Consider the following 26,153-nt stretch of genomic DNA (forward strand, 5'->3'; position numbering starts at 1 on the left):
TTCACTTCAATGAAGATCATTTTTTAAGAAAAAAAGCTAAAGGTACATTTTGCAGAAGGTTGTCCTTTCCTCTCTGCGCATATGTGACTTTAAATTTTTTAACCAGAAATCTATCTTGGTCTGTTTTGGGATTGTATGTAATAATTCCCCTGGTTATTTAGCAATCTTGCACAAAGACACTATCATATACTAGCCAGGTTCTTGATTTACTGCATTTCCTATTATTTAATAATTGAAAACAATGTGATGCATGGGACATAATCTACTGATCTATAAATAGTGTATCAAGAAGTTATTTGAATTGTTACCTTACATCCTTGCCAATTGTAGACAGACAAAACTGTCAATAGTGTACAATATCGCTTTGAGCATTGACAGTACCTAATCACCTCTTTTCTCCCAATCACTCTCTCAGGTGAAGGACATCTCACTGGAGGCCACAGGAGCTTTGTGAAGCCAGCGGAACACAACACATGGAGAGATGACCAACCAATCACTGTTGATGAGGGGAGTGGAACCTCAACCCAGAACGTTATTATGATAGAGGTTAGTGTAATAGTATTACATAAAAATTACAGTAGATCAAATGTGGCCTGTATATTTCAGAAAGACTCCCCTCAGCTGTTCACTTGCTTACAAGTACATCCTAATGTATCTGCCATAGGGGAGCTTCTTAGACTTCCCTATGACATTGTTATCCAATTAATCTCATGTACCGGTAATAATCTCCTCTATTCTTGTGTCAGGATGCAGAGGCTGCAGGTCCTGGGGTCAAGCTGGAGAGGTCTCAAGAAGTGGAGGACCCACAGCACAGCAGAGACATCCATACTGGAACGGCTGGAGCTCCCCCTGTAGCCACGGAGGACCCCACCTCCGCCCCAGCGCCACCCATTACCCGACGAAACATCACGGAGGTCAGTGGAACGCTGAACGCCGTCCTCAAGTCCGAGACAGATACAGAGACTTTGACAGGGCTGGACCGACTGGGCTGTCCTCCTGCTCCCCGCTCAGAGTATTTACTTTACGGCAACACGAGCCCGAGGACGGTTCTGTCCCATCAGGACTCAGGTGACACATTACAGACTGGCAATGATCCGTCCTGTTCATACTCTACAGAGATGACACCTAGTGACATGCCTGCCGGCTTAGATACACAGACTAATCCATTGAGAGAGGACTGGAACCGGTACAGTAGTAGTGTATACTCTGAAGGGTCCCTAGATAAGAAAGGGGAGGGTCTGGTCGTAGATGAGGTGACTGTGAAAGTGGAGAGCGACACTCCTCTGACATGGAATGCAGACGAGACTCACTTAGGAGAAAGACACTCGCAGGGCAACACCAGTGACTTCTTAGTCTACAGGGAAAGCTTACAGACAAATCCAAATGTCACAACCCACTCCCCTTTACACCCGCTCAGGGATCGCAACCCAGTGTCCACGTCGATGGTACCTTCCGATTCACACGGCCGCGTCCTTTTCGATCAGGTATTGAACTCAAATGACAGGGCTAGAGCTCAGGCTCGGGGAAGAGGAGCCACATCAGCCAATAGTAAAGAGAAACGGTTCCTCTGCATGTTCTGTAACAAAGGCTTCAGCCGCCCCCAGAAGGTAGAGATCCACCAGAGGATCCATACAGGGGAGAAGCCCTACAGCTGTACCCAGTGTCATATGCGCTTCGCCCAGGCTTGCAACCTGAAGAGGCATCAGAGGGTCCACACAGGGGAGAAATCCTATAGCTGCCCCCAGTGTGAAAAGAGTTTCTCCCACCAGCACCAGCTGAAGATGCACCTGAAGGCCCACACGGGAGAGAGGCCGTTCCCTTGTGTGTAGGGCTTTTACGGTGACCCGTAATACCGCCAGACTGGTGGTCACGAGTCATGACTGTAGTCAAATTCCACGTGACCGTTGAGTCATAGTAACAGGGCTACTCAAACTGTACTCTGTAAATGAATGGTGCTGATGGATGTTAGTAGCCTGCCAAACTTGCTAACGGCCATCAAGACGCTAATAGCCTGGTACTCAACGCTCTATTGTCCCTCAAATTACTCTGACATCAATGCATTTGAAAATCTTATCAAACACTTCATGATTGAATTTGAATAATCTGCAGGGTTGGAAATAGCAGGAATACGTGTCTATTGACCATGACATTCAATTTTGAATTTCCACATATTTATATTGAAATAGGCTTGCTGCTATTACCCGAAACGTCTCATCCATCCTCCAAATCACGCTCTCTCTCTCTCTGCGCAGAGTGATTTGAGGGACAATAGAGTGTTGAGTACCAGGCCATTAGCGTCTTGATGGGCGTTAGCAAGTTTGGCAGGCTACTAACGCCCATCAGCACCATTCATTTACAGAGCGCAGTTTGAGTAGCCCAGTTGCCATAACTCAACAGTCACGTGGAATTTGACTACAGTCATTCAATTTCAAGTTCCACATTTTTATATTGACATAGACTTGCTGTTATTATCCGAAACGTCTCCTCAAAACCACGTTCTCTCTCTGCGCTCCAAGTTGCAATTGGGGGAAAATCACAGTTTTGAAAGCAAATAGGTCTACTGTTGTGACTGTTGGAGAGAGGAGGGTCTCAGCTTGCTTTTTTTTCTTCTTTTGCACTTGTTACCCCTTTTTCTCCCCAATTTTGTGAGACCTAATTGGTAGTTACAGTCTTGTCCCATCGCTGCAACTCCTGTACGGACTTGGACAAGACGTAGGTCGAGAGTCTGGTAGGCTATGGCTTTGAGATATAGTTTACACGGGGCGAAGTAATTGCATAGGCCTATAGATATCATTGGATATGCTGAAAAGTTTTCAGGACATTACATTAACTTTTAACTAACTACATGAACTGTTAGATTAGTAAATTACACAGCTAACTATCAGCATATTATATTTAGTTTTCTAGCTAATGCATTTTGAGTTTCCACTTCCTCAGAATTAGCCCAAATCCATATTTATATATATATATCCCTACTGTTGGTGCGTGCAAATGCGAGTCATTTCAACTGAACATTGTGGTTACATTTTAATGAAGAATGAAATCAAATAAATCTTATTCATAATGAATTAATGATGCGCGTCAGGAGCTGGTCATTTTTCCAACACACCTATTATAGCGTTCGTGTTTCATCGACACTGTCAAGTGCATACGGATGGCATGCACATGCAGCTGATAATGGCCCATTCTAAATCTAAACTAATTTCACACATATATTATTTAGTATAAAGACCGTATTAAATTGAGAATAGTCTGATGGGAGGGAATATTAATGAAGAGCGTGTGCAGTCTAGGCATGAAATAGAGCACATGCCTGTTTTGCAACTTTTTCAAATCATCAATAGTTGCATCATGCATATGTTTTGATTTCTAAGACATTCTAAGGTTTGTCTCACAACTAAAGTAGCCACATAACTTTTCAAATGCTCCCTTTTTACACTCAACACAGAATAGCCGCACCATTGCGCACCCGCTCAGCAATCGTTAAAAGAGAAAAATACCCTTTCCATTTTATCAATAAGTGTTCGCTTATATTCTTGTAAATATAAAATCATATGATGTAAAATAATTGTACAGGAATTAAGCGTATCTTTTCTGCTATTGGCATGGCAGACCCAGATCGGTAACATACATTAGGCCGACTCAACATGAAATTCTGTTCTTCTGAAATAAATTTTCTTCATATCATAATGTTCCTTAACACCAGCTATTGTGATGGAGTATATTAAATGGATTTATAATACTTATTTGAATTGTAGATGGTCCAAAGGTGCGCATCAGCGGCTTGTATGCGGGGAAACCCGGAGATGCCAACCGTGTTTATGTTAATATAAGGTCAATAACCTTGAGACCGGTGGTCATTTTGCATGACAGTTAATGGCTGACACATTTTCATGACCGCCACAGCTCTAAGTGTTCACACTGCAGGAAGAGGTTCTGAGAGGAGCTACCTCAGGATACACCAGCAGAAATAACATTCCACTCTATAACATAGAAACCATTCCACTCGATATCTTCTGATGTTTAGATCAAACCCTGCATTAAATACAAAGATTCATTTTCATTGTTGTCAGCAGAAAAGATCCACAGATGCATGTGGAATAACGAGAGTAAGTGATTTCAGTGTTGAATATTACTAGGTAGAAAATTGCAGTCAGACATAAAATATATGTTACATATTGTGTTTGTACTGTGTAGGCTATATTATGTTCACAAATGCCTGTTTCATTACTTCTATTCAACTACCGTCTTTTTTTCCCCCAAGACACCTTTTTAATGTCCATGGACATGTTTTGTTAAGGCATGTGTGGTTTTCATATGGCATATATAAAACTTTGTTTAATAAAAACAAAATTGACTTTTCATTAACTTTAATTGGGACTCTCTTTTTAGTATGAATCACATCTGATCTCACCCTATTCTACATACACCCAACAGTGCTTTATAACCAATATACACTTAGAGCCTACATACAGTACCTAGAGAAAGTATTCACAGCCTTTGACTTTTCCATTTTTGTTTTGTTACAAAGCGGGATTCAAATGGATTTAATCGTAATTTTTTTGTCAACGATCTATAAAAAAAAGTGTTATTTTATCATGAAAAATAAAACACTATCTTGATTAGATAAGTATTCAATCCCCTGATTCTATACAGGTTAGAATCACCTTTGGCAGTAATTACAACTGTGAATCTTTTGAGTAAGTCTGTAAGAGCTTTCCACACCTGAATTGTGCAACATTTACCCATTTATTATTAAACAAAAATCTTCCATCTCTGTCAAATTGGTTGTTGATCATTGCTAGACAACCATTTTCAGGTCTTGGCATAGATTTTCAAGTAGATTTAAGGCTAAACTAGCTTGGCCACTCAGGAACATTTGCGGTCTTCTTGGTAAGAAACGGTGTAGATTTGGCCTTGTATTTTTAGGTTATTGTCCTGCTGAAATATGAATTCCTCCTAGTATCTGGTGGAAAGCAAACTGAACCAGGTTTCTCCTCTAGAATTTTTCCTGTGCTTAGCTCCATTCTGTTTATTTTCTATCCTGAAAAACTCCCCAGTACTTAATGATTACAAGCATACTCATAACATGATGTAGCTACCACTATGCTTGAAAATGTGGAGAGTGGTACATAGTAATGTGTTGTACTGGATTTGCATTCTGTATTCTGGAAAAAGTTAATTCTTTGTCACATTTTTGCAGTATTAATTTAGTGCCTTGTTGCAAACAGGATGCATGTTTTGGAATATTTTTTATTCTGTACAGGCTTCCTTCTTTTCACTCTGTCAAATAGGTTAGTATTGTGGAGTAACTACAATGTTGTTGATCCGTTCTCCTATCACAGCCATTAAACTCTGTCTTAAAGTCAGGGGTTGAATACTAATTGACTCAAGTCATTTCAGCTTTTCATACGGTGCCTTGCGAAAGTATTCGGCCCCCTTGAACTTTGCGACCTTTTGCCACATTTCAGGCTTCAAACATAAAGATATAAAACTGTATTTTTTTGTGAAAAATCAACAACAAGTGGGACACAATCATGAAGTGGAACGACATATATTGGATATTTGAAACTTTTTTAACAAATCAAAAACTGAAAAATTGGGCGTGCAAAATTATTCAGCCCCTTTACTTTCAGTGCAGCAAACTCTCTCCAGAAGTTCAGTGAGGATCTCTGAATGATCCAATGTTGACCTAAATGACGAATGATGATAAATACAATCCACCTGTGTGTAATCAAGTCTCCGTATAAATGCACCTGCACTGTGATAGTCTCAGAGGTCCGTTAAAAGCGCAGAGAGCATCATGAAGAACAAGGAACACACCAGGCAGGTCCGAGATACTGTTGTGAAGAAGTTTTTAAAGCCGGATTTGGATACAAAAAGATTTCCCAAGCTTTAAACATCCCAAGGAGCACTGTGCAAGCGATAATATTGAAATGGAAGGAGTATCAGACCACTGCAAATCTACCAAGACCTGGCCGTCCCTCTAAACTTTCAGCTCATACAAGGAGAAGACTGATCAGAGATGCAGCCAAGAGGCCCATGATCACTCTGGATGAACTGCAGAGATCTACAGCTGAGGTGGGAGACTCTGTCCATAGGACAACAATCAGTCGTATATTGCACAAATCTGGCCTTTATGGAAGAGTGGCAAGAAGAAAGCCATTTCTTAAAGATATCCATAAAAAGTGTTGTTTAAAGTTTGCCACAAGCCACCTGGGAGACACACCAAACATGTGGAAGAAGGTGCTCTGGTCAGATGAAACCAAAATTGAACTTTTTGGCAACAATGCAAAACGTTATGTTTGGCGTAAAAGCAACACAGCCCATCACCCTGAACACACCATCCCCACTGTCAAACATGGTGGTGGCAGCATCATGGTTTGGGCCTGCTTTTCTTCAGCAGGGACAGGGAAGATGGTTAAAATTGATGGGAAGATGGATGGAGCCAAATACAGGACCATTCTGGAAGAAAACCTGATGGAGTCTGCAAAAGACCTGAGACTGGGACTGAGATTTGTCTTCCAACAAGACAATGATCCAAAACATAAAGCAAAATCTACAATGGAATGGTTCAAAAATAAACATATCCAGGTGTTAGAATGGCCATGTCAAAGTCCAGACCTGAATCCAATCGAGAATCTGTGGAAAGAACTGAAAACTGCTGTTCACAAATGCTCTCCATCCAACCTCACTGAGCTCGAGCAGTTTTGCAAGGAGGAATGGGAAAAAATTTCAGTCTCTCGATGTGCAAAACTGATAGAGACTTACCCCAAGCGACTTACAGCTGTAATCGCAGCAAAAGGTGGCGCTACAAAGTATTAACTTAAGGGGGCTGAATAATTTAGCACGCCCAATTTTTCAGTTTTTGATTTGTTAAAAAAGTTTGAAATATCCAATAAATGTCATTCCACTTCATGATTGTGTCCCACTTGTTGTTGATTCTTCACAAAAAAATACAGTTTTATATCTTTATGTTTGAAGCCTGAAATGTGGCAAAAGGTCGCAAAGTTCAAGGGGGCCGAATACTTTCGCAAGGCACTGTATTTCATTAATTAGTAAAAATTTTGAAAAACAATTCCACTTTGGCATTATCGGGTATTGTGTGTAGGCCAGTAACCCAAAAAATCTCAATTTAACCCATTTTACTTTTAGGCTGTAACACAACAAAATTTGGAAAAAGTCAAGGCACTCTAACAGTGGCGGCTGCTAAGGGGAAAACGGCTCATAATAGAGGCTGAAATGGAGTTTAAGGGATGGAATAGAGTGAATGGAATGGTATGAAAACCTTGTTTTTATACCATTCCATTTAATCCATTCCAGCCATTATTATGAGCTGTTCTCCCCTCAGCAGCCTTCACTGCACTGTACCTACACATACCCACACACTAACAAACACCTACTGTGCACATCAAAATAGTTGAGTCAGGCTTGCCTGATGATTACTCATATTTACGTTCACCATGATGGGTTTAACCACAATGAAGTCGTTCTGTAACTACAGTATAGGACTCAAACGTAGTGGGGATGGGTAAACACTCCATGTTGAAAGTGTGTTTATTATGTGTGTACGTACCTGAGGGAGTGTATGTCTGTGTGATCTGTATTCCCTGTCTCTTCCAGGAGGAGGTGCTGCTGGTGAAGGAGGAGGGGTGTGAGGAGGGTCTGGGGAAACCTGAGGGGACCATGGTCATGGAGAACAACCAGACTACACCTTCTCCTGAACCCCCAGTGGAACCAGCTGAGCAGCACAGGACCACACACAGTCTCACTGAGGTGAGCCCACTGTGAACTACTGTTGAATTCTCCATTGAATTGAATTCTCCAACCATTAGTATAGTATCAAATCAACTAACATGTTTGCATAGTACTCATAGCAATCCCTCATTGGCCAATCAGAAGATGCTCCATAGCAGGGTGCTCATATCAGATGTCTTGATCCAACATCCTCTCACTCTGTATCTCTTACAGTCAGTAGACATGGAGGATGGGAAGCCTGACATGCTGCTAGTCAAAGAGGAGACAATAGAAGACGGACCAGAGAGCATTGACCTGCTGAGTGGACTAAAGATGGGGGAGCAAGGTAAGGGAGAACTACATATAGCCTCCATACAGTAATAGATCTTCAATGGGAATAGTAATACATATAGCCTCCATACAGTAATACATCTTCAATGGGAATAGTAATACATATAGCCTCCATACAGTAATAGATCTTCAGTGGTAATAGTGATACTCCTGGCTGTTGTTTTTTCTTCATTCATAAAATTAAATCATTACAACTTGTGTTTCATACAACAAAGTAATTGACAAAAACACTTTTAATTGACTCAAAAACACTCCATATGTAGAGTTTTCTCTGCCAAAGTTTATTTTGTAACCTCTTCCTGCAGGTGGTTGGCTGGAGGCCAACAGAGGAGACTGGGTGGCCATCTTGGATTCCCAGAGCCAGACGGGTGCAGTCAATGGCCTGGGGGATGACATCACTGAGCAAGCCAGGACCAGAGGCGACGTAGTGGTCAGTGGATGGGACAGTGTCCTCAACTCTGGGCTGGGGAACAACACTGTTAACCACAACCAGAAACAGACTGTCGAACACAAAACAACAGCTGAACTTAGTCTTCATGACAACAGACTGGCTGAGACCAGGGTAAGGCGTAGATTTGGTCTGCGGGGACGGGGAGGTGTCTGTATGAGAACAGACACAGACTCAGCTAGCGATGCTCCATCCTGCTCCTATAGTTGTGATTCAGAGAGACTGATGGCGCCTCAGGTTAACCCCCTAACAGGTGCTGCCTTCAGCCTGCCTTCTATAGGATCTATCAATTGGAACATGGACCCTGCAACAACACAGACACTCCCTCGCCTTCATCCTCCTCACACTCTCCTAATGTTAAACCAGACCTCAGACAATGCCAGTGCCTCAACACTAAATGGCTACACAAGCCCATTGACCAATGACAGTAGTAGAGACAGAATCAGTAAAGGTGGCATCGCCAAAGAGAAGCGCTTCCCGTGTTCGTTCTGTGGGAAAACCTTCAGTTTCCCCAAACAAGTAGAGATCCACCAGAGGATTCACACGGGGGAGAAACCATACGGCTGCCACCTGTGCTGGGCCAGTTTTTCACACTCGTTCAGCCTGAAGAGGCACCAGAGGGTCCATACAGGGGAGAAGCCATTCAATTGCCACCTGTGCCGGGCCAGTTTTTCACACTTGTTCAACCTGAAGAGGCACCAGAGTGTCCACACAGGGGAGAAATCCTGAAGCTGCCCCAGTGTGAGAAGAGGTTCTCCCACCAGCACCAGCTGAAGATGCACCTGAAGGTCCACAAGGGAGAGAGGCTGTTCGCCTGTACGCACTGCGGGAAGAGGTTCTCAGAGGAGAGACCTCAGGATACACCAGCAGAAAACATGGCCCATGTATAGAGTATAGTGATATGTAGTACCGGTTAGTGTGTTTGTAGTTAATTCTGTTGCTTTTGGATGTAGTAGGGAACTGGATGAGGTGAACTCCACCCAGCACAGCTAGAAGAGGACTGGCCACCCCTCAGAGCCTGGTTCCTCTCTAGCTTTCTTCCTAGGTTCCTGCCTTTCTAGGGAGTTTTTCATAGCCACCGTGCTTTTACATCATGCATTCCTTGCTGTTGGGGGTTTTAGGCTGGGTTTCTGTATAGCACTTTGTGACATCTGCTGATGTAAAAGGGCCTTTTTAATACATTTGATTGAAATGTGATTGAACTGAGGAAAGAATGAGTATGATGAGGCAGAGTAGATGATATGGTAATGGTTGGTGTGATGCTGTCTGTAAAAATACTTCACTAATGAAGAATGACAAACTTAGTCCCTTTAGGTTGACATTGGTGTTATAGTGAGATCAGGATGGTGCCTTATAATGTTAAACCTTTTCCGAAGTATTCTAAAATAAATTTTTATCAAAGTAAGGGTTCCAGATTTACAGAAAAGTTACCATAGTGAGAAAAGTTCATTTATCGTTCACAGTATCGTTTTGTGCAATAAAAGTACTGTACTTCATTATGCAAGTAGATTTGTTGAAATTATATACAAAATTGACTCTGTTCTGACTGTCTTGGTTATTTTTGTATCCTTGAAGGGACTGAGTTTCCCTTGTCAATCTAACCAAAACATTATACTTCATTATTTAATCAACACACACAGTCGTGGCCCTTGCACTTTTATCAACTAACTGACCATTTTCCCTAAAAATAAGTTGAAATTCACCAATGTATTTGGTCTCCAGAATTATGTAACCTATGTTTATGATTCAGAACTTAATATATCCACTTAAATCAGAAAATAAACTTGGCATTGACTAAATTATTGACACCCTAGACGTAATATTTGCTAGCACAGCCTTTGGTCAATATAATTGCAATCAAGAGCTTCCTATAGCCATCGATGAGCTTCCTGTACCTCTGTACTGGCAGTTTGGCCCAATCCTCGTGTGCCGTCTCCCAACTGAGAGCATCAGCTGTTCCAGGCGATTGTGTGATCCCGCTCTCCGCAGCCGATGTGAGTAAGACCATTAAACAGGTCAACATTCACAAGGCCGCAGGGCCAAACGGATTACCAGGACGTGTACTCCGAGCATGCGCTGACCAACTGTCAAGTGTCTTCACTGACATTTTCAACCTCTCCCTGTCTGAGTCTGTAATACCTACATGTTTCAAGCAAACCACCATAATCCCTGTGCCCAAGAACTAAGGTAACCTCCCTAAATGACTACTGACGCGTAGCACTCACGTCTGTAGCCATGAAATGCTTTGAAATGTTGATCATGGCTCACATCAACACGATTATCCCAGAAACCCTAGACCCACTCTAATTTGCATACCGCTCCAACAGATCCACAGATGATGCAATCTCTGTTGCACTCCACACTGCCCTTTCACACCTGGACAAAAGGAACACCTAAACTCAGCAAAAAAAGAAACGTCCCTTTTTCAGGACCCTGTCTTTCAAAGATAATTTGTAAAAATCCAAATAATTTCACAGATCTTCATTGTAAAGGGTTTAAACAATGTTTCCCATGCTTGTTCAATGAACCATAAACAATTAATGAACATGCACCTGTGGAACAGCTTACAGACGGTAGGCAATTAAGGTCACAGTTATGAAAACTTAGGACACTAAAGAGGCCTTTCTACGGACTCTGAAAAACACCAAAAGAAAGATGCCCAGGGTCCCTGCTCATCTGCGTGAACGTGCCTTAGTCATGCTGCAAGGAGGCATCAAGACTGCAGATGTGGCCAGGACAATAAATTGCAATGTCCATACTGTGAGACGTCTAAGACAGCATTACAGGGAGACAGGACGGACAGCTGATCGTCCTCGCAGTGGCAGACCATGTGTAACAACACCTGCACAGGATCGGTACATCCGAATATCACACATGCGGGACAGGTACAGGATGGCAATAACAACTGCCCGAGTTACACCAGGAACGCACAATCCCTCCATCAGTGCTCAGACTGTCCGCAATAGGCTGAGAGAGGCTGGACTGAGGGCTTGTAGGCCTGTTGTTAGGCAGGTCCTCACCAGACATCACCGGCAACAAAGTCGCCTATGGGCACAAACCCACCGTTGCTGGACCAGACAGGACTGGCAAAAAGTGCAATTCACTGACGAGTCGCGGTTTTGTCTCACCAGGGGTGATGGTCGGATTTGTGTTTATCGTCGAAAGAATGAGCGTTACGTCGAGGCCTGTACTCTGGAGCGGGATCGATTTGGAGGTGGATTGTCTGTCATGGTCTGGGGCGGTGTGTCACAGCATCATCGGACTGAGCTTGTTGTCATTGCAGGCAATCTCAACGCTGTGCGTTACAGGGAAGACATCCTCCTCCCTCATGTGGTACCCTTCCTGCAGGCTCATCCTGACATGACCCTCCAGCATGACAATGCCACCAGCTATACTGCTCGTTCTGTGCGTGATTTCCTGCAAGACAGAAATGTCAGTGTTCTGCCATGGCCAGAGAGGAGCCCGGATCTCAATCCCATTGAGCACGTGTGGGACCTGTTGGATCGAAGCGTGAGGGCTAGGGCCATTCCCCCCCAGAAAATTCTGGGAACTTGCAGGTTTGTTCAGGGACACATTTTTCAATTTCTGTTAGTCACATTTTTGGAACTTGTTCAGTTTATGTCTCAGTTGTTGAATCTTATGTTCATACAAATATTTACACATGTTAAGTTTGCACAGTTGACAGTGAGAGGATGTTGCTGAGTTTATGTCAGATTGCGAATCATTGACTTCAGCTCAGTGTTCAACACCATAGTGCCCTCAAACTCATCACTAAGCTAAGGAACCTGGGACTAAACACCTCCCTCTGCAACTGGATCCTGGACTTCCTGATGGGCCGCTCCCAGGTGGTAAGGGTAGTTAACAACAAGGGGTGTGTGCTCAGTCCCCTCCTGTACTCCCTGTTCACTCATGACTGCACGGCCAGGCACGACTCCAACACCATCTTTAAGTTTGCCGGTGACACAACAGTGGTAGGCCTGATCAATGAGACCACCTATAGGGAAGAGGTCAGAGACCTGACCATGTGGTGCAAGGACAACCTCTCCCTCAAAGTGATCAAGACAAAGAAGATGATTGTGGACTACAGGAAAAGTTGGACCGAGCATGCCCCCATTCTCATGGACAGGGCTGTAGTGGAGCAGGTTGAGAGCTTCAAGTTCCTTGGCGTCCACACCAACAAACTATCATGGTCCAAGCACACCAAAACCTCTTCCCCCTCAGGTGACTGAAAAGATTTGGCATGGGTCCTCAGATCCTCAAAAGGTTTTACAGCTGCACCATCGAGAGCATACTGGCGGGTTGCCTCACTGCCTGGAATGGCAACTGCTCGGCCTCTGACCGCAAGGCACTACAGAGGGAAGTGTGTTAGGCCCAGTACATCACCGGGGCCAAGCTTCCTACCATCCAGGACCTTTATACCAGGTAATGTCAGAGGAAGGCCCTAAAAGTTGTCAAACACTCCTGCCACCCTAGTCAAAGACTGTTCTCTACGCTACCGCACAGCAAGTGGTACCGGAGCACCAAGACTAGGTCCAAGAGGCTTCTAAACAGCTTCTACCCCCAAGCCAAAAGACTCCTGAACATCTAATCAAATAGCTACCCAGACTATTTGCATTGCCCTCCCCCCTCCATGCTGCTGCTACTCTGTTATTATCTATGCATAGTCGTTTTAATATCTATACCTACAGTTGAAGTCAGAAGTTTACATACACCTTAGCCAAATACATTTAAACTCAGTTTTTCACAATTCCTGATATTTAATCCTAGTAAAAATGCCCTGTCTTAGGATCACCACTTTCTCAAGACATCAGTCAGGAAGTTAAAGCTTGGTCGCAAATGGGTCTTCCAAATGGACAGTGACCCCAAGCATACTTCCAAAGTTGTGGCAAAATGGCTTAAGGACAACAAAGTCAAGGTATTGGAGTGGCCATCACAAAGCCCTGACCTCAATCCCATAGAAAATGTGTGGGCAGAACTGAAAAAGCGTGTGCGAGCAAGGAGGCCCACAAACCTGACTCAGTTACACCAGCTTGGTCAGGAGGACTGGACCAAAATTCACTCAAATTATTATGGGAAGCTTGTGGAAGGCTACCCAAAACATTTGACCCAAGTTAAACAATTTAAAGGCAATGCTACTAAATACTAATTGAGTGTATGTAAACTTCTGACCAACTGGGAATGTGATGAAAGAAATAAAAGCTGAAAGAAATCATTCTCTACTATTATTCTGACATTTCACATTCTTAAAATAAAGTGGTGATCCTAACTGACCTAAGACAGGGAATTTTTACTCTGATTAAATGTCAGGAATTGTGAAAAACCGAGTTTAAATGTATTTGGCTAGGTGTATGTAACCTTCCGACTTCAACTGTATACTGCAAACCTTAATATGCTCTAATGTACAATTTGTGTTTACAGTCAGCAATCCAGTAGGACCTGTGGTGTTGATGGCGGTAGAGACTGGACCTCTGGCCCCGGATTGTAGTTCTTGACACAAACCGGTGTGCCTGGCACCTACTACCGTACCCCATTCAAAAGGTACTTATATCTTTTGTCTTGCCCATTCACCCTCTGAATGGCACACATACACAATCCATGTCTCAATTGTCTCAAGGCTTAAAAATAATTATTTAACCTGTCTCCTCCCTTTCATCTACACTGATTGAAGTGTATTTAACTGGTGACTTCAATAAGGGATCATAGCTTCACCTGGATTCACCTGGTCAGTCTATGCCATGGAAAGAGCAATCATTCCCACAATCTCCTGTTTCTGCCCCACGCTTCAGAAACAGGAGATGGCTCCTGCCCTATGAACCCTTGCAGCTCCTGCAAGGCCCATCATTTACATAACACAATACCATTTAAATTACAATACACAGCCATTTTGATATATTTTGTGTTTTCACAGTGCCTGTTGTGCCGTAAGAAATAGTTTATGATCAATGATATCAAAAGCTGCACTGAAGTCTAACAAAACCGCTGTATCAATTTCTTTCAGCCAATCATCAGTGCAGAGCATTTTGAGGGCCCTTCCTTGTAAGAATACTGAAAGTCTGTTGTTAATTTGTTTTCTGTAAAATAACTTTATTTGTTTTTTTTGTATCTAAAAGCATGGGAAGCACTGGTAAAAGGATGATTGGTCGGCTGTTTAAGCCATTAAAGGGTGCTTTGCCATTTCTGGGCAGTGGAATGACCTTAACCTTCCTCCGGGCCTAAGGGCGCACACCGTCTTCTAGGCTTAAATTGAAGATGTGGCAAACAGGAGTCTCAATGTATTCCACTACCAATCTCAGCAATTTCCCATCCAGCTTGTCTTTATATATAGATACCAACACTCACCTCTTCCACACCCACTTTGCTGAACTCAAAACTACAGTGCTTGTCTTTCATTATTTGGTCCGTTAAGCATGAATATGAAGGCTCAGCGTTTGTTGTTTGCATGTCATCCCTAACTTTATCTTGTCAACAAAAAAGTTACCTCATGGTTACCCTACGAATACAGACAGGGTCAGGATTGGCATTCACCACGAGAGGTACAGGGCCCTCAGAAAGTATTATTCATGCCCCTTTACTTATTCCACATTTTGTTGTGTTACAGCCTGAATTCAAAAGGGACTCAATAATTGTTTTCTCACCCATCTACACACAATACCCCATAATGACAAAGTGAAAACATGTTTTGTTTTTTTAAACGTGTGTGCATTTATTGAAAATTAAATACAGAAATATCTAAATTATTCACACCCCTGAGTCAATACTTTGTATAAGAACTGTTAGCAGTGATTACAGCTGCTTTCTCGGTAAGTCTATAAGAGCTTTCCACACCTGGATTGTGCAACATTTGCCCATTATTCTTTAAGCTCTATCAAATTTGTTGTTGATAATTTTCAGGTCTTGCCATAGATAAAAAACAACAACAATTTAATACATTTTAGAATAAGGTTGCAACGTAACATGTGGAAAAAGGGGTCTGAATACTTTCCGAATGCACTGTATATGGTTGGTATTTACAGTTTTTATTTTCTGCCCAGCACAAACACCATGTTCAACTATTCATTGTCTACAATTTAGACAACAATTAGTTGAATGAGGTATTAGTGAAAGGCTGGAACAAAAACGTTTAAACTCCTGTCATGTGTACAAAAACCTGGGTTCGATCCCAGGCTGTGCCCGGGAGTCCATTAGGGCAGCACACAATTGGCCCAGCGTCACCCGGGTTAAGGGAAGGGTTTGGCCGGGCGCTCTAGTGACTCCTTGTGGCGGGCCGGGCGCCTGCAGGCTGTCTTCGGGCGTCAGTTAAACAGTGTTTCCTCCAACACATTGGTACAGCTGGCTTCAGGGTTAAGCAAGCGGGAAGCACCGATTGGCGTGAGCTGAATAGAGCTGAATATTGATCAAATTCACCTTGTCCGAGAGAGACTTACATGGTTATCAAAACATCACACCAGGGTAACGCTACACAAAACACAGCCCTTATTATAAATGTTTCTGAAATCCCCAATGGGAAAAATGAATGATTGGAACCATTTCCCTGTTTGACCGCTAGGTTTTAGGGGTATAATGACACTGCCACCACAGATGGAACAATGAGCCAGATATTTCACCAGATCTATTAATGTGAAGCATCCGGTTGGCATTTCCACTCACTTCCAAATATGGTTACGAAAGCCCAGAAGTGGGAGAAGATGGAGCAATATGGATTTTCCAGCAAATTTCCTCATCTATTAAACATTTGATCTCCATACAGTTTTCTGAACTAGAATCTGTAACAAACAGAGTGGATTGTGTTTTGTAGACTTTACTCTTTGCCAAAGTTTCCCCCAGAAATGCGTTGTTTATAATTTAGTTATTGCACGAGCGCACTTCAGACTAGGCGTCCCCTACGGAAATAGGCAAATAAGTGCTAGAACGCACCAATAGGATCTCACTAGCTTGTGCTTGGCTCTGCCTGCCTCCTTGCTTGTTCTGCCCACTATGATTCATTTGCCTCCATCGGAAACGACAGGCTCTGGTCTATCTTGGGTTAGTATATAGTATAGAAATATTGGTCTCCACTGTGGGGGTTAGTGGGTTGGGACCTTTTCTTTTATAACGTGTAATGGACTCACACTCCAGTCCAATTGGTGGCGGTAATGCAACTTTTTGGTTGCCAACCGCCATTTAAAACCCAGATAAGTACGGATGTAAACATGACCAAGAACCATTTTGTCGTTAGGGTTTTTATTTAGACATTAACACGATGGAATTCAAAATATTACTAATTTAACTGCTCAGCATCACATACTTACGCCAGTTAGTATTTCATTCGCGTTGGAGACAGGACTTGGTTGATAAAAGCTGGCGTTACATGGATAACATCTAACGTTAGCAAACAATGGCCATGGTTTTTCACACTGAAATCGCCTCCATTATGGAGGTGCTAGCGAATGCAGCCGTGGCAGAAGTCTGTAAACTCGTAGACGACGACTATGCAGTGTTTCGTTTGGAAATAACTCAAAGCCAGAAAGAAAACAGGGCATTGCGGAGGAAACTACAGCTACTGGAACTGAAGGTGGCACGGGAGCGCGCAGAGAGGACAACGCGAGAGCGCGCACTCTCCAAACGTCCCAGTAGTGTCAAGATGATCGACGGATACAGAGGAATGGAAAGAGGTACATTTTGCAGAAGGCCGAGGCAGCGGAGCCCCCTCTGCACATGTGTGACTAGATGTTAATTGGGTCTTGGTCAGTTTTTGGATAGTATGCAATAATTCCCCTGATTACTTAGCTATCTTGCACAAAGACACGATCATATTCTAACCATATTCTTGCTTTACTGCATTAATTGAAAACAATATGATGAATGGAACATAATTACTCAATCTAGAAATAATATATCAAGAAGTTATGCAAAGTGTAACTTTACATCCTGGCCAATTCTAGACCCTGTCAAAACTCAATATTGTACAATATAGCATTGGCAGTAACTTACTTAATCATGTCCCCCCCCCCCCCCCCCCCCCAATCACTCTCTCAGGTGAAGGACATCTCACTGGAGGCCACAGGAGCTTTGTGAAGCCAGCGGGACACAAAACATGGAGCGATGACCAACCAATCACTGTTGATGAGGGGAGTGGAACCTCAACCCAGCATGTTATCATTGTAGAGGTTCGTGTAACAGTGCATCAAATGTGGCCAGTTTATTTCAGAAAGGCACCTCACCTTTTCACTTGCTTACATGTACATCCTCATGTATCTGCCATAGCAGAGCTTGTGAGACTTCCCTATGACATTGTTATCCAATTCTACGCATGTACTGGTAATAACCTCCTCTTGTGTCAGGATGCAGATGCAGAGGCAGAGGCTGCAGGTCCTAGAGGATCGTCCCTGGTCAAGCAGGAGAGGACTGAAGAAGAGGACACACAACACAACATCACGGAGGTCAGTGGCACGCTGAACGCCATCCTAATGTCAGAGACTTTAACTGTAACACACAAGCGCACCGGATCTGTCCACGGATCAGACCCAGAGGGGCTGGGGAGACTGGGCTGTCCTCCTGCTCCCGGCTCAGAGTATCTACTGGTATTTCACCAGAGCCAAAGGGCTGTTAATTCCTGTGTAGATGGTGATGCGTTATACACTGGTGTTGATGATCTGTCTTGTTTTTACACTAAATAGATGGACCTGGCAACATATCCTTGGGTTTAAAGACAGACTGATCTGTCTAGAGGGGACTGGAACTAGTACAGTAGTAGTGTATGCTCTGAAGGGTGCCTAGATAAGAAAGGGGAGGGTCTGGTCATAGATGAAGTGACTGAGAAAGTGGAGGGCGACATTCCTTCCACATGGAATGCAGATAGCCACCTAGGAGATGGACACTCACAGGACAGAGACTTCTTAGACTACATGGAAAGCTTAGCTTCACATGGCCTTTTCGATCAGGTATTGAACTCAAACGACAGGGCTAGAGCCCAGGTTCCGGGAGAGGAAGCCACATCGGGTGGTAGTAAAGATAAACGGTTCCTCTGCATGTTCTGTAACAAAGTCTTCAGCTGCTCCCAGAAGGTGGTTCCACCAGTAGTTCCACACGGGAGAAATCCTTCAGCTATACCCAGTGTCACATGCACTTAGCCCAGGCTGGCAACCTGAAGAGGGTCCACACTGGAGAGATCCTACAGCTGCCCCCTGTGTGAGAAGAGGCTCTCCCACCAGCACCTTCTGAAGATGCACCTGAAGGTCCACATGGGGAAGAGGCCGTTTGCCTGTGGGAAGAGGTTCTTAGACCAAAATAGTTTCACTTTGTCATTATGGGGTATTGTGTGTAGGATAGCTGAGGAATAGTTTTTTAAAATGTAATCCATATTAGAATAAGGCTGTAACCAAAATGTGGAAAATGTCAAGGGGTCTGAATACTTTCCAAAGGCGCTGTAGTGTATTAATGACACCTTGAGCTGTCCTAACCAGTTAAGAGTTACCATCAGGTGCCTTGATAATAGAAAAATGCAATCAGTGGTTCCTGTGCCACAATTGCTTTGGAGTTGTTGAAAGAATGTTAATATTGATACATACATAAATGATCTAGACCTACATGCAACAATACATTTTGTTATTTTAAAATGATTTCACATGAGCCCTATTTCACATGATATGCCTAAATTCTTATAACCACATAGGCTAATAAAGAATCACATATTTTTATTATTTAAGTAACCTACATCATGTAATTTTAAGATATCCCTTTGGATAGCGCAATATCATGTTTAAAAAATATAGCTAAATGGGAATGCCTTTTAAGTTGTGAAATTGAAGGCATCTAGGGCCTATGTTAAATTTGATTGTGTTTGAGGAAAATTATAGATCTTTCAAACGTTTTATGCAACATTTTCGGCAAGTGATTTTATGCCAACTGTGCCAAAGCGAGTTGTTAAACAGCAGTGACAGCAGAGTGTGTTGATATAACAGTATAATTATATCAATTCTGCTTCAACCATCAGCTTACGCATGTCAACATATTTGCCAAGAATTAAGAGTAGGGAAATAGATTTTATCAGACAAAAATGAGATCAAACGTTTTACCATTGCAACATGTGATGTACAGTCACATTCACCGTGGTTGTGTGAAGCTTGCACAGAGCCCATATCCACAAACCATCTCAGAAAAGGTCGAAGGAATCATTTTAAAACCTGTTTTCAGACCCCAAAAAAATCCCAGCTCAGAGTAGGTTTTTAGGATGATGTTCTTGACACTGCCCAGACAAAATCTGAGCCAGGATTAAAATGAACTCATAAAGGTTTCTCTGCTGGTAATCACGACAGTTGGAGTTACTGCAAAGGAAAGATGGTGATGATGCTCATTAACATTGTTGCAAATGATAGTTTATACCCTGTCGCAATGAGGCATCGACAGCTTTGAATGCTATAGCACGCTTCAGACTACAACGGTGAATGTAACGTTCCGTCAAATGTTGCAGTGGGAAACCATTTTTATAACTTTCACCTGACAAGATAACTTTGCCTTCTCTTAATTCTTTCCTTATGTTGGCATCCATAATCTTCTTTTTTTTTTTTTTTTCTTCTTTTTTTTTTCAAATTCTGATATTTTTTATAACGTGATAGGCATATTGTACTGAATCATACAGTATGGTTGTTAAGTAGGATTTGGACCTGACAGGTATGGCATATCAAGAAGCTGATTAAGCCGCATGATCATTACACAGGTGCACCTTATTCTGGGGACAATATAAGGCCCTTCTCTAAAATGTGCAGCATTGTCAAACAACACAATGCCACAGAGAGTGTGCAATTGGCATGCTGACTACAGGAATGTCCACCAGAGCTGTTGCCAGATAACTGAATGCTAATTTCACTACCATAAGCCACCTCAAAAGTTGTTTTAGAGATTTTGGCAGTACGTCCAACCGGCGTCACAATCACAGACCATGTGTCATGTGGGCAAGCTGTTTGCTGATGTCAACGTTGTGAACAGAGTGCACCGTGGTGGTGGTGGGGTTATGGCATGGGCAGGCATAAGCTATGGATAATTAACACAATTACATTTTGTCTACGGCAATTTGAATGCACAGAGATACCGCAACGAGATCCTGAGGCTTATTGCCATACTGTTTTTCTGCCACCATCACCTCATGTTTCAGTATGATAATGCACAGCCCCATGTCACAAGGATCTGTACACAATTCCTGGAAGCTGGAAATGTCCCATTTTTTTTCATGGCTTGCATCCTCACCAGACATGTCACCCACCCAATGAGCATGTTTGGGATGCTCAGGATCGACGTATACGACAGCATATTCCAGTTCCCGCCAAAGTCCAGCAACTTCGCACAGTTATTGAAGAGAAGTGGGACAACATTCCACAGGCCACACTCAACAGCCTGATAAACTCTATGTGAAGGAGATGTGTCGCGCTGCATGAGGCACATGGTCACCAGATACTGACTGGCTTTCTGATCCACGGCCCTACCTTTTTTTAAGGTATCTGTGACCAACCGAGGCATATCTGTATTCCCAGTCATGTGAAATCCATAGATTAGGGCCTAATACATTTATTTCAATTGACGGATGTCTTTATATGAACTGTAACTGAGTCAATTTTTTAAAAATTGTTGCGTTCTTGTTTTTGTTCAGAGATGATTATTTATGGGTTGATCATGTAGAAATATCAAAATATTATATCAACTCCAAAGCAATTGCATGTGGTGCAGGAGCCACTGACTCTCTGCCTTTTCTTATAATCAAGAAACCTGCTGATAACTCTTAACTGGTTAGGACAATTCATGAGGGGTCCTAAATATCTGTCGACTAGAAGAGGCTTCATGCAGAGCTTTTATTTTTACCCATAAGAGTAGGAGTAAAATGTGTATATTCTCAGCACAACCAATTTTCTAGCCTAAGATGCTTTGTGGATACAAACCCTAATCTTGATTAATGTTGTCTTAATAGTGGGACCATGCCTTTGAATTAGCAAACCAATAGAGTGTCAAGTGATCAAAACAACTAGCATGATTGCATAGTATCAAATCAACTAACATTTGCATAGTACTCATAGCAATCCCTCATTGCCCAATCAGAAGATGCTCCATAGCAAGGTGCTTATATCAGATTTCTTGATCCAACATCCTCTCACTCTTTATCTCTTACAGTCAGTAGACGTGGAGGATGGGAAGCCTGATCTGCTGCTGGTCAAAGAGGAGACGATAGAAGACGAACAAGAGGGCATTAACCTGTTGAGTGGACTAAAGATGGGGGAGCAAGGTAAGGAAGAAATACATATATGCACCTGTGATGCACCTGGCTATTATTATTCATTTATTTTCTTCAATCATAAAATGAAATCAATAAACCATATGTTTACATACAAAAACACAATGTATGAACTTGACCAAGTAATTAAGTTAAACTCCCTATGTAGTTTTCTCTGCCATGTTTTTAAGATCTATTTTCTAACCTTTTCCTGAGGTGGTTGGCTGGAGGCTAACAGAGGAGACTGGGTGGCCATCTTGGATTCCCAGACCCAGACAAGTGCAGTCAATGGCCCGGGGGACGACATCACTGAGCAGGCCAGGACTAGAGGCGACAATGTGGAGGTCAGTGGATGGGACAGTGTCTTCAACACTGGGCTGGGAAACAACAGTGTTAACCACAACCAGAAACAGACTGTCGAACACAAAACAACAACCGAATATAGTCTCCGTGACAACAGACTGGCTGAGACCAGGGCGAGTAGTAGATTTTGTCTGCGGGGACAGGGAGGTGTTGGTATGCAGCTGGAGAGAACAGACACTGACTCGGCTAGCGATGCTCCGTCTTGCTCCTATAGTTGTGATTCAGAGAGACTGATGGCACCTCAGGTTAACCCCCTAACAGGTGCTGCCTTCAGCCTGCCTTCTATAGGATCTATCAACTGGAACATGGATCCTGAGACAACACAGACACTCCCTGGCCTTCATCCTCCTCACACTCTCCTTATGTTAAACCAGACCTCAGACAATGCCAGTGCCTCAACCTTAAATGGCTGCACAAGCCCATTGACAAATGACAGTATTAGAGATGGAATCAGTAAAGGTGGCAGCGCCAAAGAGAAGCGCTTTCCGTGTTCATTTTGTGGGAAAGCCTTCCGTTTGCCCAAACAGGTGGAGATCCACCAGAGGATGCACACAGGGGAGAAACCTTTCGGCTGCCACCTGTGCCGGGCCAGTTTTTCAGACTCGTCCAACCTGAAGAGGCACCAGAGAGTCCACACAGGGGAGAAACCCTACAGCTGCCCCCAGTGTGAGAAAAGGTTCTCCCGCCAGCACCATATGAAGATGCACCTGAAGGTCCATACAGGAGAGAGGCCGTTTGCCTGTACTCACTGTGGGAAGAGGTTCTCAGAGAGGAGCTACCTCAGGGTACACCAACAGAAAATGCACACGGCCCATGTATAGTAATATGTAATGTTGTACTACTACTTAGTACTAATTCTGTTGGTTTTGGATATAGTAGGGAAGTGGATGAGGTGAACTGAACTGAAGAAATAATGAGTATGATGAGACATAGAAGATCAGGGGTTAGTAACAGGATTTGGGGGATTTGTTTTTGGTTAAAAACAAAAAAAGACCAGGAATTCAGCTGAAAGTATTCCCACAAATAAATAAATAAAAAGTATCTCAATGTTATCAAGGTATGAAATTCTTGTTATTTTTCAATACAATCTCTTTGGGCTTAGTTGTGGTCATTTTGCAGCGTACAAATTATAATTATTTTCCATCCCCCTGACCAATCTCCGAGAAAGATTCAGCCCGCAGCTGAGTCTAGTTGCCTACCCCTGGAGTAGATGATATCGTCATGGTTGGTGTATTCTAAAATGCTTCATTGATGATTTGTACAACCTTGTCCTGTTGTTTTGATGCTGGTGTTTTTATGAGGAAATGATAATGCCTTAATTCATGTTTACTAATACTGATCATGACAATGGGGTGAAACTCCAGGACAACAGTTGTGATTGTTTATTTTACTTTGTCCTGTCCTGTTTTTAGGTTATGTATCTTTGTTTACATGACAGCAATTTATTTTATTTTAATTGAGCGCCATTTAGGTCAGGCTATTTGATCGGAGAAACCTGCATTATGTAAAAAGAGTCTGTCTCATTACATTGTCATACATTTTATCTCCAGCCTGTAGATTACAGAAAAGGCCACGCACGCTTTCTACCATATCATAGATCTGCTGCATGATTTATGTTAGATCTTTTTTTTTTACAGAATGTTGGTTGAGCGCTGCAGAGGTGCATCTTTCCAACAGCACCCTGGAGAGGCGCGCTGGGAATGAACAAGCAAAATATTTTACGCCCCGGCCTTTGATAAAGTGGGCACTGCTTATCAAAGGGCGGCATCACCGCTCACCTAAAAAGCCCATATGCCACTGGTTGAGAGAAATTGCCATTGTTTTGTGGCAGAATTATGTGAGGTTTTATGTGTTGGTGTTGGAGCTGCGTCTTGGTCTGTTCAGCTCAGAAAATGCCGCCCTCATCAATCTCCCGCCATAGGCGGCCCCCTAATCCTGCCTAATGAGTGGGCAGACCATGCCTATAGCATATCATAATCACATCAATAAATTGGTTATAACAAACTCTGAACACCGTAACACCAAAATGGATGCAGAGGACATGACAAATAAATTCAAAAGGGGGGAATATTTACAGGTTGTTCAGGAGGTAAAGGGAAAGTGGATTAAATGTGACTAGTTGTGGAAAATACTGGAGATCAAGAAAACAGAGGTAAGGAGCCAGCACTGCGTGCATATTATGTGCAGTAAAGTATAAGCGTACCAGAGTCTGTATCATGTTTGTTTTTTGTTTTTTTTATTACAGAAAAGACTAAAAACATTTTAATTCATTCGTGAATGCAATTTCCGAAATGGAATGGTTTATTGTTTAAGCTAATTATTCAAGGCTCGCTTTATTTTAAAATTGAAACGCTTGAATGCATTTCAAATCATGAATGACTCGTATGCTGTGTGATGACATGAACGAGTGAAGGATTGACTGATACAGTAGCCTATAGAAGTGTTGAAATGCAGTCCTAAGTAAGTTATGGTATTAAGACTAAACAGGCCTACAGCTTGACGGTGGTTATACAAGGCTGCTATGCTAAGCCTACTAATGATAATGACATGACTTATTATTATTATTATAATAATGGTAATAATGAGATCAAGAAAAATGTGTTATTATACAAAAAAATACAATTTGGTACAGTGTAAACACTCAATTATAAATAATACCAGAGGCTGTTCTAACAAACAAAAGTGTAAAGCCTTTATTACAGCAACGCAAAGATTAAAAACAGGCATCTTGTTGCGTAGCCTCACGGAATCAGTAGGCTATTAAACAAACAATCATACTGAAAACAGAAGCAGGCTCTGTCTCATTTCTGTAGGTATATTGATGATTTTTAAAGCTAGGCACATTTAACAGTTAGGCTATTGATTATAAACCTAATTATGTTCGGGTTTCCTCCTCACTTTCCTTAAGACAATAAGGCAAGGGCTGTTTTCTCATTTCCTCGTTCTGCTGCTGCCTCCTGCATTGTTCTCAACACCAATATGCTGGTTAACTTTGCTATTATGCACATAGCAACATGGTCTAGGAAAAGAAGCCAATTCAACAGTGCACTGATGTGTTTCAGAACCATGGACAGCAACCGCTATCCAACAAAGGAGAAAGGTCATTTGTTATTATTTTTATTATTGTTGCACCATTGTTTATGTTATATAACCACATACAATTTCAGTGCCTCCCCCACGGCCTCCACAATGGATCAGGTGTCTTGTACACCATGATATATATATAGCACCAGTCAAAAGTTTGGACACACCTACTCATTCCAGGGTTTTCTTTATTTCTACTACTTTCTACATTGTAGAATAATAGTGGAGACATCAAAACTATGAAATAACACATATGGAATCATGTAGTAACCAAAAAAGTGTTAAACAAATCAAAATATATTTTATATTTGAGACTCTTCAAAGTGGGGGGGGGGGGGGGGTATTATTAGGAATGGTGTTTCTAATGTTTGGTATACTCGGTGTAATTATTCCTGTATTGCTACTACTGTACTGTCAAAGGAATTATCTAAGTAAGCCTCATTGATGGCCAACATAAAAGTTAGCAAGTTATTGAGTTCATTATCCTTATTTCTGAGGCTATATATTGTATATTAATATTGGCTATTTGGGTGGGAGAGTGAATGCGCCTGGGTGAAAGGTAGACTAGTGGTTAGAGTGTTGGGTCAGTAACCGAAAGGTTGCGAGTTCGAATCCCTGAACCTGAACATTTTTTCAATCTACCCTTGAGCAAGGCTCCAGGATCGCTGTCAATAATGTCTGAATCCTGGCTGCGACTTCACTCTCCGAGGGTGTTTATTTTTAATGTATCCCTTATTTTACCAGGTTGACTGAGAACACATTCTCATTTACAGCAACGACCTGGGGAATAGTTACAGGGGAGAGGAGTGGGGATGAATGAGCCAATTGGGAGCTGGGGATGATTAGGTGGCCATGATGGTATGAGGGCCAGATTGGGAATTTAGCCAGGACACCAGGGTTAACACCCCCTACTCTTACGATAAGTACCTTGTG

At 42.5% G+C, this 26,153-nt stretch overlaps 1 protein-coding gene across 3 annotated transcripts in view; it reads left to right on the plus strand.

Annotated features, from left to right (window-relative positions):
* Positions 1 to 24,650, plus strand: part of LOC109894061 (zinc finger protein 143-like) — a 28,395-nt gene extending 3,745 nt beyond the window's left edge. The window contains exons 2-6 of one of the 3 annotated variants that reach the window (XM_031828170.1): positions 416 to 546; positions 747 to 914; positions 7,624 to 7,776; positions 7,972 to 8,083; positions 8,394 to 10,076. In XM_031828170.1, coding sequence (XP_031684030.1) covers positions 416 to 546; positions 747 to 914; positions 7,624 to 7,776; positions 7,972 to 8,083; positions 8,394 to 9,265 — 1,436 coding nt within the window. In that variant the 3' untranslated portion in view covers positions 9,266 to 10,076. Of the gene's footprint in view, positions 1 to 415; positions 547 to 746; positions 915 to 7,623; positions 7,777 to 7,971; positions 8,084 to 8,393; positions 10,077 to 16,574; positions 17,188 to 17,551; positions 17,683 to 17,856; positions 17,956 to 21,673; positions 21,786 to 21,989 lie in introns of those variants that run through there. The other 2 variants (XM_031828169.1, XM_020487279.2) reach the window with 2 other exon arrangements.
* Positions 24,651 to 26,153: the final 1,503 nt, after the last annotated feature.

The sequence above is a fragment of the Oncorhynchus kisutch genome, linkage group LG7 (assembly GCF_002021735.2).
Source record: "Oncorhynchus kisutch isolate 150728-3 linkage group LG7, Okis_V2, whole genome shotgun sequence".
NCBI classification, from domain to species: domain Eukaryota; kingdom Metazoa; phylum Chordata; class Actinopteri; order Salmoniformes; family Salmonidae; genus Oncorhynchus; species Oncorhynchus kisutch.